The sequence below is a fragment of the Sceloporus occidentalis genome, unplaced genomic scaffold, assembly GCF_023333645.1.
Source record: "Sceloporus occidentalis isolate IW3139 unplaced genomic scaffold, rSceOcc1.0.p SCAF_14, whole genome shotgun sequence".
Taxonomy (NCBI): Eukaryota; Metazoa; Chordata; class Lepidosauria; order Squamata; family Phrynosomatidae; genus Sceloporus; species Sceloporus occidentalis.
Window position 1 is genome coordinate 12,168,590 of NW_028316994.1, and position 14,925 is coordinate 12,183,514.

Below are 14,925 nucleotides of genomic sequence, written 5' to 3' on the forward strand. Positions count from 1 at the left end.
CAAATGTGAAAAGTATTTTCCCCACCCCATCATCTAAAGGCATTGATACAAATATTGAAGAGCATGAGCTGCAAGACAGAATCCTGTGGAACTCCACTTGAGACCTCTTTGCAGTTTGAAGCAGAGCCACTGATAGCAACCCTTTCAGCATGCATTTCCAACCAATTATAAATTCATCTAGTTGGATATCCATCTATTCCAAATAAAGAAATTTACTCTTGGCAAATCCATGCTGGCTGCTACGAACCACTGCATTGTCATCAGGATACTTGCAAACCCACTCCTATACAATCCATTCTAATTTTTTTCTTGGCATTGAAGTCAGTCTGACTGTCCTTTGAAGGCCTGTAGGACAGGTTGAGTCACTCTCCCTTTCCTTCTCTCTGTGTACAAAAAGTACTTGATCAAGTTTCTTTCACATAAATAATTCTTTGTAAGAGAGCAGACTGCTGGCTCTGAAACCAGTTGGGCTGTGCATCTCCTCCATGTTTATATTGAATTTAAAAGGGACTATCTAATGTACAGAGGTAATTTTTGGAATAGGGGTCAGTACACTGGGTAGTTCCTCTAAAACTCAAACTGAAACCCAGAATACATCTATCATCCATTGTTTATGCTAGCCACCCAAAATCAAAAACAGAACCAAAACACATGTATAGAATCCTGGCCAAAGGGCCAATGACTAATTTTCATGCAAATTTTAGGGTTAAATTGTCTTTGATATAAAGTGTGTTTGTTGCTCTGATATGAGATTGTAAGATTATGTTAAATTCTTTTTACAGTCTCATGCCAAAAAACTACCAGTATGTCCTTGCCTTTGTTTTTGCCATTCATGAAATCAACAACAATGCCAGGTTGTTACCCAACATCACACTGGGATCCCAGGTTTATGAGAATGCTTTTAGTCCACTGATAGCCTCTTGGGCCACTTTAGATCTGCTTTTCACCTCAGAAGGCAACCCTCTGAATTATCTCTGCAAGAGAGAGAAGAAGCTCATGGCCATCATTGGTGGGCTCACCTTCCACAACTCCATCCAAATGTCCAACATCATAAATACATACAAGATTCCACAGGTATGTTATTTTTATTCTTCTGTTTTATTCTTCCAGATACACAGGGTTACACTGTAGGAAAGAAAGGGATGCAGGTTACTCACTTCAAGGTAACACCTTGAATTTTATTGGTTCCACCAAGTTCTTATTGGTTCTACACCAAGTAGAGCAGACTCATTGAATCAATAGCAGAATGAAGTGTCAACTTTTTGGGCCATGCCATTGATTTAATGGGTCTCTCTAGTAAATTCTCTTTTGTCAAATGGTACTTTACATCAATGCAATACAATGAGAGAGCATTAGCCATCTTTAGTCAATGTTTCCCTAACACAATAATTCAAAACCAAATACAATAGATCTTCTTTTTCTGTATCAATCTGGTTAGAGACCCCTCCTGAGAGTCTTCTGTGGGCCAGAAATCTCTCCCACAAAATGGGTTTTGCTTATAATATGATTGAGAATTGCAGCTTTCTTATACAAAGTCAGACTGCCAATTTGTGTGGCTCAGTTTTGCTAAACCAGGGTTAAGGAACCTTTAGATATTGTCCAATTACATTTTCCACCATCCCTAACCTTTGATCAGAATATCTGGGTCTGAATGGTGAGACATTGAGGGTGACAGATTTCCCACCTCCACTTTACCATCAATAATACTAGGTTTTCAAGAGATCAGAAATAGATCCTTTCAACCCTTACTCAACAATGCCAAGGAATCAACCTGGGAATTTCTGCATAAGAATCATGTGCTGTATCATAAAGTTGAGCCCTCTCCCCCAATTTCTGTTCACTGCAAAGTCCTCTCTAAAGGTTTAAAGATTTATTGGGGGATACAGATTTGTTGGATGCATTCCTTAGGGTTTTTAATACATGCTTTATGATTTGATTAGCTCACCTATGGCCCTCTTCTTGACTCTGTCCTGAGAGATAAAACCCATTTCCCCTCATTCTTTGGGATGGTTCCAAATGAAAGACTTCAATATGAAGGGATTGTGCAGCTCCTGAAGCATTTTGGATGGAACTGGGTTGGTCTTCTTCTATCAGATGATGACAATGGAGAAATGTTTCTTCGAACTCTGAAACCAAAGCTCTCACAGAACAATATTTGCCTGGCAATGACTGAGGTGATTCCAACTGTGGGAAGCTATATAACACAATTTCGTACTGATATCCTCATAAGGATTTCCTCCATCCTCTGGTTGTCCAAACTCAATGTATTTATTGCCCATGGGAATGATCAATCTATGGAAGGTTTACGAATAATTCTTGAAAATTTTGAATTTATTCATATGCATCCCATGGAGAGGGTTTGGGTCATAACTTCTCAGTGGGATGTCACAACTCTTTTCTCTTGGAAGAAACTCACAGTAAAATCCCTCAATGGCAGCTTGTCTTTCTCACACCATACAAACACAGTGCCAGGATTTCAGGATTTTCTTGAGACCATAAATCCATATGAGTCAAGAATATATTTCATCCAGCAGTTTTGGACCACTGCTTTTCTTTGTTCATTAACATCAAGTACCGCTTATGAATGGAACCTGGTTAACTGCACTGGGGAGGAGAATCTGAGTCACCTCCCTGGAACTGTGTTTGAAAGCAGACTATCTGGCCAGGGCTACAGCATCTACAATTCTGTTTATGCTGTAGCATATTCTCTACATGCCCTGTTTTCATGGAGAGTCAAACAAAAAAGAAATGTTATTAGAAATAGTCATAATTCATTGGAAGTGCAGCCATGGCAGGTAAGTCATGTCTCTTCCCACGACACATCAAATATAAAGATTCCACTTAATGGGATTTTTCTGGTTTAAAGAAGTGCTGTTGTTGGTCCATTGTCCAAACCACAGAGTGAGATGATGAGTTTCCTGCTTGGACAATAGGTTGCTTCACCATTGTGATGACTGAACATGCTCCCTAAACCTATCTTTGAAGCCAGGCAGCAAGCAACTTCAAACTCAACAGAAGGAGAGTCAGACTAGAGTCTGACTTTCAAGGTGCTTGAGAATCAGGTGCTGAGTGATGGTGCATCCAACTTTTCTGGCAAAGAGGCTTAATGTGACAAGCAACATCAGGGACCCCTTAGCCTCCCCATTGCCTCAGAAACAAGGCTGACTTGTTTCAAAGGTCAGTTTGTAGCCAAGGGTCCGTTTAGGGGAATTTTATTATTATTGTTATTAGCTCAAATATTGCAAGAGGAGGGCCTGCTACGACGGCCCTTGCAGAATCGTCTCCCGATATGTATACAGAGTAGACCAGGGGGTCCCAACAAATGGAGCTGAGACAGACTTCTAGAATTAATAACCAATTTATTTATAAGGGGAAAAACACACGCAATTCACTAACATACACACACACATACAAGGCTCAGGAAAGGCATAGGTTAGCATGGAATAGGATTTTAGGCATCACTGGGGTGATATGTACCAGAATGTAGACTCCCTCCAGGAATCCAAATGGAATATGATGAGGATGGTATGAGGCTCAGCCATGGAATGACTGGCCAGGAGTCAGGAACCAGGAGCCAGGTCAGGATTCAAAGGGACATAGCTTCCCCCTGAAATCCAGACTGGCCCAGTGAACAGGCAAATCTGGGAGTATTTATAGGAAAAATCTTGCCTCTGGCAAAGGTGCTTGATGGTGAGAACAAAAGTGTTTAATTACTTTCTTTTCACCTGGATGTCCCTGTCTGATTGTCTTAGTGGTCTTAAGCTGCTCGGACAACAGACCCTGGGAGGGGGCAAGAGCCTCAGGGAAGGCAAACATTTGCTCTTCCAGGTCCTATGATAATCCTTTTATGCGACTCCTTAGATATGATGATGTGGATGCCCCTCAGGGGTGTGTGTACATGTCCTCATGCCTTGCTGGCAATGGTGGACAGGCTATTAGAGTTCATCTAGGGGTCATTAAGGGCTATCATTTATACCAAAATTTATATGGAGCAGCATGGGTAACTGGTTTTTGCAGACAGCATCAGGAGTCCAAGTTATGACAAGCGAGCTATTTCTCCCAATTCAAGGTCTCAGCCAAAATTGTAAAAACAGAACTCACAGGATGAGAATAGATAGAATTATAAACATGGTATGTTTTAAATAATGATACTAGGGCCAGAGCTGATAGCAAGAAAAAACTGCCTCAATCCTGCTCCCATGGTGGACAGTCAACCAATAGGTAGACCACATGGTGCGGTGTCAGGCTGCGCCACTGGGTCATTTTTTTGTTGCATCCCCACTATACACATGTACCATCGCACAAACATACTGCTGGTGACCTACAAATACCTCCTGCTGTCCAGCTATATGTCATCCCTTTGGATGGCCCACCTTTGACTGGCCATGCAGTTGCATGTGCGATGTTCTGCAAGTACAGGGCATCGGAGTATTGATGTGTCAAGTAATACGCAGGCAAATCACAATCATGCTCCCCCATACATACGCCCTTCACCTCCCTTCCCGTCATGCCCCCTGTTAGACTATCTGGTTTTTGTATGTTGCAATTACATCCATTGAAGATGTCGCGTGTTCACTTTTTGCTTTCCCCAGCACTGCACTGGTGTCATGCCCTTTATATCAAAGATATTCATTTTCTGGGCTAATCTGGAATATCCCAGCTTCTTTTTGCTTTGGTTTTTAGCTCTGGCACACAGCTCCATTCTGGTTTCTACCTTCTTTGGAGTTGTGTGTCATATAATTGCCCCGCTTTTAAAGTAGCTGGAAGCTGCTTTATTTTCCCTGTCTCTTCCACTCTTCTCTCTCTTATTAGATTTAATAGCACAGGGCCTGTGGAACCAAATTACAATTCCCAGGATTCTGTAATAAGTAATGACAGTTCAAGTGGTATCAAATTGCTTTCTTTTTAGAGTGCAGATACATCCTTTGTTTGAGCCTTCACATAGTCTTCATTTAGAAGGCTAAAACTAGGTGCTGCTCACTTTTTGATCATAATTGACATTACTACTATTAAGTACATACTAATCATATTATTAATATATGTTTCTTCTCTATGAGACAGGTCATAAATATGTGTAAGCTTGAACTAAATTTTGACTGATGTAGCCAAGCAGCTGCTATCCCCTGGGTAGTCTACTGGTGAATTTTCTTGACAAGGGGCCTATACAGACCAGCACTTTGTGCTGGCCTGTGGGCAGAGTCAGGGTGCAGAGTCTTCACACTGGACTCCCTGACTGTGCCCCCATGGCATCATAACGCCGTACGCCCTTCCAGACAGCGTGCATCATCATGGCCTGACTCTGGCGCTGCATCAACATGATGCATCGCCAAAGGGACATCATAAAGAAAGAGACTCCTTCCTCCATAACTGTCATCCTTCGGCCTGTGAGGGAGAGAATAGGCTGGCCCAGCTCCATCAGGGCTATCCTGAAGATAGAGCGCCCTCCCTCCATAACTGTCAACCTTTGGCCTTTGAGGGAGAGAATAGGCCGGTCCAGCTCCATCAGGGCTAGCCTGGAAGAAGAGACTCCTCCCTCCATAACTGTCATCTACCGGCCTATGAGGGAGTTTACCAGGCAGGCCCAGCTCCATCAGGGCTAGCCTGAAGAAGAAGAGCCTTCCCTCCGGTCCATCTGCCTTGGTCCAGGCCTCAGAGGGAGAGAAGAACTGCTGGACCTGATACCCTCCCCCCCCCCTCACCATTCCCCTCTCCTTTTCTGTCGTGTCTTTTAGATTGTAAGCCTGAGGGCAGGGAACCGTCTATTATACCCTGTGTTGTAAGCTGCCCGGATTCCCAGTGATTGGGCGGCATATAAAAAAATCATATTATTATTATTATTATTATTATTATTATTATTATTATTATGCTGCACCGCTGCAACTACGGCACCCTTTAGAGGGTTGGAAAAGGAGCTGCTTTTTGTCGCTTCTTTTTTGTGCCCTCGAGAGGCCAGATCGAGGCCACAGCATGATGTTGCAGCGGCCCTGATCTGGCCAGGAAAGAGGTGACTCAGGTGACCTTAGGGGCAGTCTGGTGAGCCCCAAAGATGCTTGTTGTGTCATGTTGGAACTATTGCCCACCTATGTTTTATTCTTCATTTCTTAATGAAGAAATACATATGCCTGACATATTTTTTTACATTTTATGTTGCAAATTTTGTTGGACTGTATTCAGACTTGGCATTGCTGGGCAGATTCTCGATCCAAGTGGTGTCTTCATAGGGTTTCTGCCTCAGCCCTTTTTTGAACTGTTTATCGAAGCGGTTTTAGTCACGGTACTTCTATTTTTAATCCCAGAGTTAGTTATTAAATTGTCTGTGGAATCTCAGTTTTATTGGCATTTTGTTATCTATCCCTGATGCTTCTTAATTGTGAAATATTAAGCACTTTTTGTTCAGTTTTAAATAAGAATTGATAATTTGCCAATAGAGGACCTGGGCATCCTTCATGGGCTTCTTACCAATAACAGTAGGGAAATAGACAACTTCAGGGTGAATTGATAGACAGAAGAAGAGATTGATCCCTTATTGTATCATTGTTGTGATACATTTTCCTTTGAGAGGGGAGGCAATTACTGAATTGCACAGTGAGAACCTACCAAAGTAAAAGAAAGAATGATCTCTCCCTGACTTGTTAGGTCACTTCATCCCAGGCCCGCTTTCTGTGTTTTGCAGCTATTCCTTGTTCAGTTTACAAAATTCAGTGAATTTCTTTGAGTGTTATGGAATCTGGGTACAATGGTTATATCAATGATCAAGACTAAAATGGCATAGTTGAAATTACAGCAAACTCCATAGAGACCCCTTTAATCCTTTCTCTACAATTTCACTGAGTGTTGTCTTTTTTCTTCAATAAAGCTTTGCTCTTTCCTGAGGAACATTCACTTTAACAATAGTGTTGGAGAAGAGATACGTTTCAGTGAGTATGGAGACTTGGAATTTGGATATGATATTATCAACATGATCACATTCCCCAACCAAAGCTTCCGGAGAGTCCAAGTTGGGAGAATGGATCCCAAAGCTCCTGATGGAAAGCGTTTGAGCATTAACGGAAGTGCCATTTTGTGGAATCACGAGTTTCAACAGGTAGAGATAATTTTGCATTAACACTTTCAGTTACCTAGTCTGTACCTGTGTTTGGAAAGTGAAATTAGTTTTGGAGAAGAGATACCATCCACCAGGCAGACATACACTGGGCCTCGATGCACGGTGAATATATGCACCTACCAAAAGCACCTGTTGGAAAGCATGTAATTAAAATTACCTTCCATGCTGCACTGGGTGCTAAGGGTCTTTCCTCCATAATTTTTGGGACCAATCAGGAGGAAAATAAAAACCTAGGACATCACTATCATTATTTTTATCATATTCCCACAGATACATACTTTGTTTGATATTGCATTAAAACAAACACTGAGCTGGGTTGAGTTTCCTTCCATTTTCAAAAGATGCAAGGCTTGGCAAAAAATAAACTAATGCCCAGATCCTTCTGATTCAGTTGAGTGGTTAAGGATCATAGAATCATAGATCATAGATCATAGAATTATAGAGTTGGAAGAGACCACAAGGGCCATCCAGTCCAACCCCCTGCCATGCAGGAAATCCAAATCAAAGCATCCCCGACAGATCGCCATCCAGCCTCTGTTTGAAGACCTCCCGGGAAGGAGATTCCACTACACTCCGAGGGAGTGTGTTCCACTGTCAAAGAGCCATTACTGTCAGGAAGTTCTTCCTAATGTTGAGGTGGAATCTCTTTTCCTTCAGCTTGCGTCCATTGTTCTGGGTCCTGTTCTCTGGAGCAGCAGAAAACATGCTTGCTCCCTCCTCAATATGACATCCCTTCAAATATTTAAACAGGGCTATCATGTCACCTCTTAACCTTCTTTTCTCCAGGCTAAACATCCCCAGCTCCCTGAGTCGTTCCTCATAGGGCATGGTTTCCAGACCTTTCACCATTTTAGTTGCCCTCCTTTGGACACGCTCCAGTTTCTCAACTGATCCATGGGTGAATAAAATATCGGGCTCTAATAAATTGGTGAGAAGGAGAAATCAAAAATCAGATTATATGAGTCTCAAAATTAATAATAATAATAGGATTTATATACCGCCCAATCACTGGGAATCTGAGCAGTTTACAACAGAGGGTATAATAGACGGTTCCCTGCCCGCAGGCTTACCATCTAAAAGACACGACACAAAAGGAGAAGGGAATGGTGAGGAGATCAGGTCCAGCAGTTCTTCTCTCCCTCGGAGGCCTGGACCAAGGCAGATGGACTGGAGGGAGGGCTTGTCTTCTTCCAGGCAGGCCTGGTGGAACTAGCCTGCCTCTCTCTCCCTCAAGATGGAAGATGAAGGGAGGGCTTGTCTTCTTGCAGGCAGGCCTGGTTAATTAAAAATTAAACAAGTCTTGTCCCAATATTTTCCTTTTCTTCCTCTTGGTTGGCTGTTTTGTCTTGTTTATTTATTTAGATTTAGCTTCCCCTTTTTCATATCTACACAAAAATAATATTAAACCAATCTGATAAGTTATCCTCAATATATTACTACTATTCTACTATTCTTACTATTACTATTCTTACTAAAAGAAAGAGACTTAGAAAATGAAGCTGTCAAACATAGTATGGTAAGATGGGCGCAGGATTTTTTAAAAAACTATCACAATAGATGAATGGGAGAAATCTCAGAAAGAAACAAACAGATTTACATTATGTCAAAACTATAAAGAAAATTATATAAAAATGTTATACAGGTGGTATCTAACCCCCCAAAAATCCACCATATATATAAAACTGGTAACACCAAATGTTGGAAATGTGAGAAACCTGAGAGTGATTTTTTCTACATTTGGTGCTCATGTATCAAGGCTAAGGAATTTTGGCAAACAATTCAAAGGAAAATTGAAAATATTCTTGGAGTAAACATTCCCTTTGAACTGAATTTATTTGTATTAAATATGACCCACAATATAAAGAATGTTAAATATAATAGAATCATCTTATATATGGTATCATGTGCAAGGATTTTATTTGCACAATTTTGGAAAGCTTCAATTAGTCCATCTACTGAAGACTGGTTAATCAAATTATATGAAGCTAGAAACATGGATATATTATCTGCTACACTAAAAAGAAAATCAAAAGACAGTGTAGATCTATTGACTTAAAATGATAATAAATTGGACAACATTTGATAAGTAAATTCAACCATGGGAACATATATATATATATATATATAAAATTAGATATCGGGAGTAAACAAGTCATTTACAAAAAGCTGGAATATCCAATTGTAAGGAAGTAGAAATAGAAGGATAATATATCAATTATCTTTTGTATATATATCTTTGTCCAATTTGAATGTTGTTTATGTTATAATATTTGTATCTTTTATGTTATCTTTCTTTCTTTTTGTTTTTTATACTTCATTCTAAATAAAATATTTTTGCAAAAAGGAAAAAACACACAAAAATCAGATTATAGATGAGACATTATTATCAATACTGAAAGGGCAGGACGTTTGTGTTCTGGAGAAATAATTCAACACATTTCTCACCTAATTTGAGACTTTATCACACGGGGCTTGAACAGTGGAATTAGAGCAGGATAGTAGTATATGTGGCTGTACCTTGTCACATGACATTGTGTTTCTCCAGTTCTTGGTCTGTAGTCCTTCTATTTCTGGAGCGCTCCTTTTCATTGATGGGCAAAACCCATCAATGCCTCCCAAAGACACTGCTTTTCCTCTGTTGACGCATCTGTAATACATTCCTCCTGAAGCATTTCCAATATGCAGAAAGTCATCTGATGTGAATGGGCATGATTTTGCTCCTCCTTTCTTCCTTCCTCCTTACTATACCCAAGAAGGGTATAATGTTTCTCTCTTCTCCTCCTGCCCTTCCTTCCTTCCTTCCTTCCTTCCTTCCTTCCTTCCTTCCCTCCCTTTCATAATGGATTGCCATGATAACACCATTGCACTAAATATAAACATAAATAAAAATTAGTATAGTCTGGAAAGCATGCTGAGAAGGGCACAGGGCAGAGAACCAGGGTTATGAAGGCCAGTATGTGGATGAAGAAGGCCAGGTCCATGGTGATTTGGAAGAACTGGGTGATATTAAATATTCCAATCTCATATTTTTCCATTTCCTAGACTTATGAGATTGTGCTGCCTAAGGGCCTGGTGTAATAAGGTCCTTGGCCTCCCAACATATTGTGTACAACTTCCATTGGCACTATATAGCTTCTTATTACATTTCGACCACAGTTTAATTACACTAATCAGACAATTAAGGCCAGTTTCAGTTGGTTCAATGACCATTGCCACAAAATTCAAAATTAACCAAGTACAGCTGTGACAAACTAGTTTATTTTCTCCTCCAATTTCCTTCTTGTTTTTCACCAGACAACTCCTCGTGCCACATGTGTTGAGAGCTGTAGCCCTGGTTTCAGCAAGATTGTCCAGCCAATGGAGCAAATTTGTTGCTATGGATGTGCTCAGTGCCCTGAAGGGAGGATTTCACTCTATGCTGGTGCGTAGAAAAATAAAGTTATTTGTTAAGGAGTGGAATGAGGGATCTAGATTCGTTTATGGTGGGCTTACTGAATTCCAATCCAGAAATAGACCAAGATATTCAGCATGAAAAATCTTCTCATTGATTTTCATCTTGAATGGATATATGAAATTATTCATGCATCCCTTTTGCTAATGTTATGGGGAAACTGCACACAATAGTTTGCACTGGGTGCTCTTTTGTGGGCAATATAAAATATTTCTTACTTAACACATGTGACTGTGATGCCTGTTAAATCTCTAAGTTATGTAGCCGTAGCACTGAGAAATTTCATTATTGAATTTCAGATGCAGATCAATGTGAGAAATGCCTGGAAGAGGAGTATGCGAACAAAAACCAGACTCAGTGTATTCCCAAAACTGTGACCTACCTATCATACAGTGAACCCTTGGGAGCAACTTTGGCTGGCTGTACCACTTTGTTTTCCACCATCACCATTCTAGTGGCCTGGATTTTCATTCACCACCGACATACTCCTCTTGTCAAAGCCAACAACTGGAATATTACATGTGTCTTGCTTGCCTTGCTTTTACTTTGCCTTCTGTCCTCCTTCCTTTTCATTGGAAGACCTGGGAAAGCGTCCTGCCTTCTGCGACAAATCATCTTTGGCATAGTCTTCTCAACTGCTGTTTCATCTGTCTTGGCCAAAACCATTACTGTGGTTTTGGCTTTCATGGCCACCAAGCCAGGAAACAGAATGAGGAAATGGGTTGGAAATAGACTGGGACTATCTATTGTTTTTCTGTGTTCACTAATTCAAAGTGGGATCTGTGTTATATGGCTGACAACATGTCCTCCCTTCCCAGAGCTTGACATGCACTCCCAGATTAGTGAGATCATAGTGCAATGCAATGAAGGCTCAGATGTCATGTTCTATATTGTCCTGGGCTACATGGGTCTTCTGGCCATCACCAGCTTCACGGTGGCTTTCTTTGCCAGGAAGTTGCCTGATAGTTTCAATGAAGCCAAGCTGATCACCTTCAGCATGTTGGTGTTTTGTACTGTTTGGGTGTCTTTTGTCCCTTCCTACCTAAGTACCAAAGGGAAATACATGGTGGCTGTGGAGATCTTCTCCATCTTGGCTTCCAGTCTTGGCTTACTGGGTTGCATCTTCCTCCCCAAAAGCTTCTTTATAATCCTGAGACCTGAACTAAACTGCAGAGAACAATTAGTAAGGAAAAAATTATGATGGCCTTCACATTTATCTCTTTACATTCCTTGACCCACTTTCTATTGCCACTAACATGTGTAAATTGACAAACTTGTGTTCTAATTGACATCAATATATTATTCTTCCTTTTATTTAAAAATTAGTTATATCATGATAATTCAAACTTAATCGATGTTAGGCCTTGCCTTGTGATTGATTTTTGGTTATTGCTATTATAATTGTAGGATTATTTACCTTGACAGAATGTATTGTTTCAGTCAGATTATTATTCCTATACACTTTATGAGATATAAGTTCATTGCCCCATCAGTTTGAAATTCATGAAATTATTATATAGTGTTTTATCTATTAGAGTATGAAGAAATTGATATTTTTTGTGTTTGGATACATGTTTATTTTATTGTTCAGTACCGGATTCTCCTATTGCTCCTTAGTGATATCAATAGCTTGAGATTGTCAGCCTGAGGGCAGGGAACCGGCTAATTAAAAATAATAATTGTAAGCTGCTTTGATAGCCTTTAGGGCTAAAGGGCGGGATATAAATAACAGAAATAATAAATAGTTGAGAGACTTGCTGAGTACGGGCTTCATGCCCTAGGTATTCCTTGGTAGCTTAAGACTTAGGTTGTACCTTCCACAATTCATAAGAATATATTTGTTAGGATTCTCACAAACCTGATCAGGCGGGCTTGGAACTGAATTATCCAGACAAGAGAGATTGTATTCCAGCGTATAAAGGAACACCAAATCTTATTATAACCTCAATGATATAGGGGGAATTGGGGCAGAAAGATGATGCAATAGACAGCATAATTATTAGAAATGCATTTTCTAATAGCAAATTAGGAGGATTAGCCTTATCCCCATATGACCTTGACCAAGTCTTACAATCTTTGAGATAGGTCTTTCTTTCCATTGCACTGCCCTCCTAGGCACAGATGGTGAGGACAAAGGAGGCAGCCTTCCTTGTGGTTCCTCCTAGACTTTGGAAATCTCTCCCACGAGACGATCATTTTGCCTCCTTTGCTTCTTTTTCTTCAGCAGGCAAAGATCTTTCTGTTTAAAAAGGCTTTCCGCTGACCAGGATGGAGTGACGCACAATTTGGTTGGTTGGTTTTAGTACACAATAAGTGTTTTAATTTTTAAAAATGTTTTAAATCACTTAAAATTATTTTAATCTTAATATCTTAAAATAGTGTTTCAATTGGATGCACGAGTTAATGCCTGTTAAGCTTTTGTAATCACATTTTTTTAAAAAGGTGTTCTTTTATACTGTAAGATGCTTTGAGTCCTATTTGGGAGAAAGGCAGGAAATATCATATAAAGCAAGAAAGAGCTAACACATCAAGGGACAGAATCAGCATACATAATGACCTCAACAGATTGGAGACATGAGCAAAAATGAACAAAACACATTTCAGGGGGGATAAATGTAAGGTTCTAAATTAAGCCAGGAAGAATGAAATGCACAAATATAGTATGGGTGGCATCTGATTTACAATACATCATGCAAAAAGGATTTTCTTCAGCAGTGTGATGTAGTAGCCATTGACATCCTTCCAGAGGTCCAGGTGGGTGATATCTTTGTGTGTACAGTTGCAAGATACAAGGTGATGATGCTTTGGCATCCTCCTCTGTCTTTTCCCAGCCCTTATATGCTGGTATGCTGCATGCATGAGGTGGTGAAGGTATTTTTGGTGCAGCTTCACACTTTGCCAAGCCAATATAAACACTTGTCCACTTTCTAATATGCATAAATGTTTTCAAATTAAAGAGCACAAGAGATCAACTGACTGTAATGCACCAGAGAAAAAGCTTCAAGCTGATTGTTTCAGTCTCCAGTCATGAGGGGTCAGGGGACTTTTTGTTTTTAGAAGGACGATTTCCCATTACAACAAGTTCCTAAAGTATCACATAGAATTCAATAAGAAAATGAAATATTCTTGTTTCAGGTGGGAAATTCAGGGCATAACATTTGTGAACTTGGCTTTCAGGGGTGCATCCGTATTATAGAAATAATACAGTTTGATACCAATTTAACCTCCATGGTTCTGTCTTACTGAATCCTTGGCTCTTCCAGGCTCTATCTTACAGAATCCTATGTCATTTTTGGAGGCGCCAGCACTCTTTGGCAGAGTGTCAAACTGCATTATTTCTACAGAGTAGATGCACCCCTTGCCATACAAACTCAAGATTCAAACTTCTGGAAGGTACCAAGTTCAGGAAACTTTGAGCCAAAAATCATGAGGTTGAGTAACTAATGATCTGATTTGGAAAGAAACAGCTATGTAGGTCCAGTCATTTCATGGGCCAAAAGCCAACATGTGAGAAGGGGTTGGTGTTCCTCTAAAGGTTGTCATAGAGTAGATTCTATAATGAGTGTTCAGAAACCCTGATGGTACTGAATTTGTGCTCATTTCTTAAATGCCCTTATCCTTTGTTCTTGGCTGGAATGTGCAAATTCTTTATCTTCTTCCTTAATTTCATTTCTTCATTTCAGACATCTGTCTTTAAAATAACAAAGTAACTTTCTGTCATGTCCCTTTACTGTGTTAAAAACTCCAAGTGCCTGAGCTGAAAATCCTGAGGGAATCACCAAGGGATCAGAGGAGTGTCTCTGAAGTAAAGTCAGAGACTTTATTATCTCATTGAATCTCCAGCTCTGTGGCAGAGAAAAAGAGAGAAAGGCACAACATAGTCTCCTTATCTCAAGAAGAGCCAGGCCATAGGGCAAGTTGGGTTGTGTTCACTGTGACTGTCCATCAAATTGATGATAAGAATAAGCTGGAGGAGAGCCTAACTTGGTAGTTTAGGAACCAGAACTTACTGCTTTCAAAGTTTAAGATCCCTGGCTTCTTAGATGAAAAGATGTAGGAAGGCAGTTTGGACAGACATGATACTGGAGATGTGCTGCCTGCTAAGATAGTGTAAAACTAGATACAGCCTTTCTTTCACCCAGAGAGAGCTTAGAACCTTGGCCCGAGCCAGGAAATACCCTTAATAAAAGTGTGGCATCATATAGTTTCCTTCCAGTCTCCTACCAGCGGAGACTTCAATAGACAAAACCAGCAAGCCATGTAGTCTGTCTCCAATCTGTACCACAAAAATCCATGCATTTCTTTGGCATCTGTTCCTTGAAAGGCAGCCAAAGCCCGGAGAGTCACCTGACAATCATTGCCATTTCAT

At 40.3% G+C, this 14,925-nt stretch overlaps 1 protein-coding gene across 1 annotated transcript; it reads left to right on the forward strand.

Annotated features, from left to right (window-relative positions):
• Positions 1–1,038: 1,038 nt before the first annotated feature.
• On the forward strand, positions 1,039–11,757 carry LOC149303997 (vomeronasal type-2 receptor 26-like). The gene is made up of 4 exons (XM_089480893.1): positions 1,039–1,074; positions 6,857–7,084; positions 10,400–10,526; positions 10,856–11,757. Exons 1-4 carry the CDS (start codon positions 1,039–1,041, stop codon positions 11,755–11,757), a joined length of 1,293 nt encoding a protein of 430 aa, XP_089337019.1.
• The last annotated feature ends 3,168 nt before the right edge of the window (positions 11,758–14,925 follow it).

Coding starts and splice junctions, on each gene's coding strand:
- LOC149303997 (XM_089480893.1), top strand. CDS start 1,039: ATGTCCAACATCATAAATACATACAAGATTCCACAG. Junction 7,085..10,399: donor GGAATCACGAGTTTCAACAG/GTAGAGATAATT, acceptor GTTTTTCACCAG/ACAACTCCTCGTGCCACATG. Junction 10,527..10,855: donor GAGGATTTCACTCTATGCTG/GTGCGTAGAAAA, acceptor ATTGAATTTCAG/ATGCAGATCAATGTGAGAAA.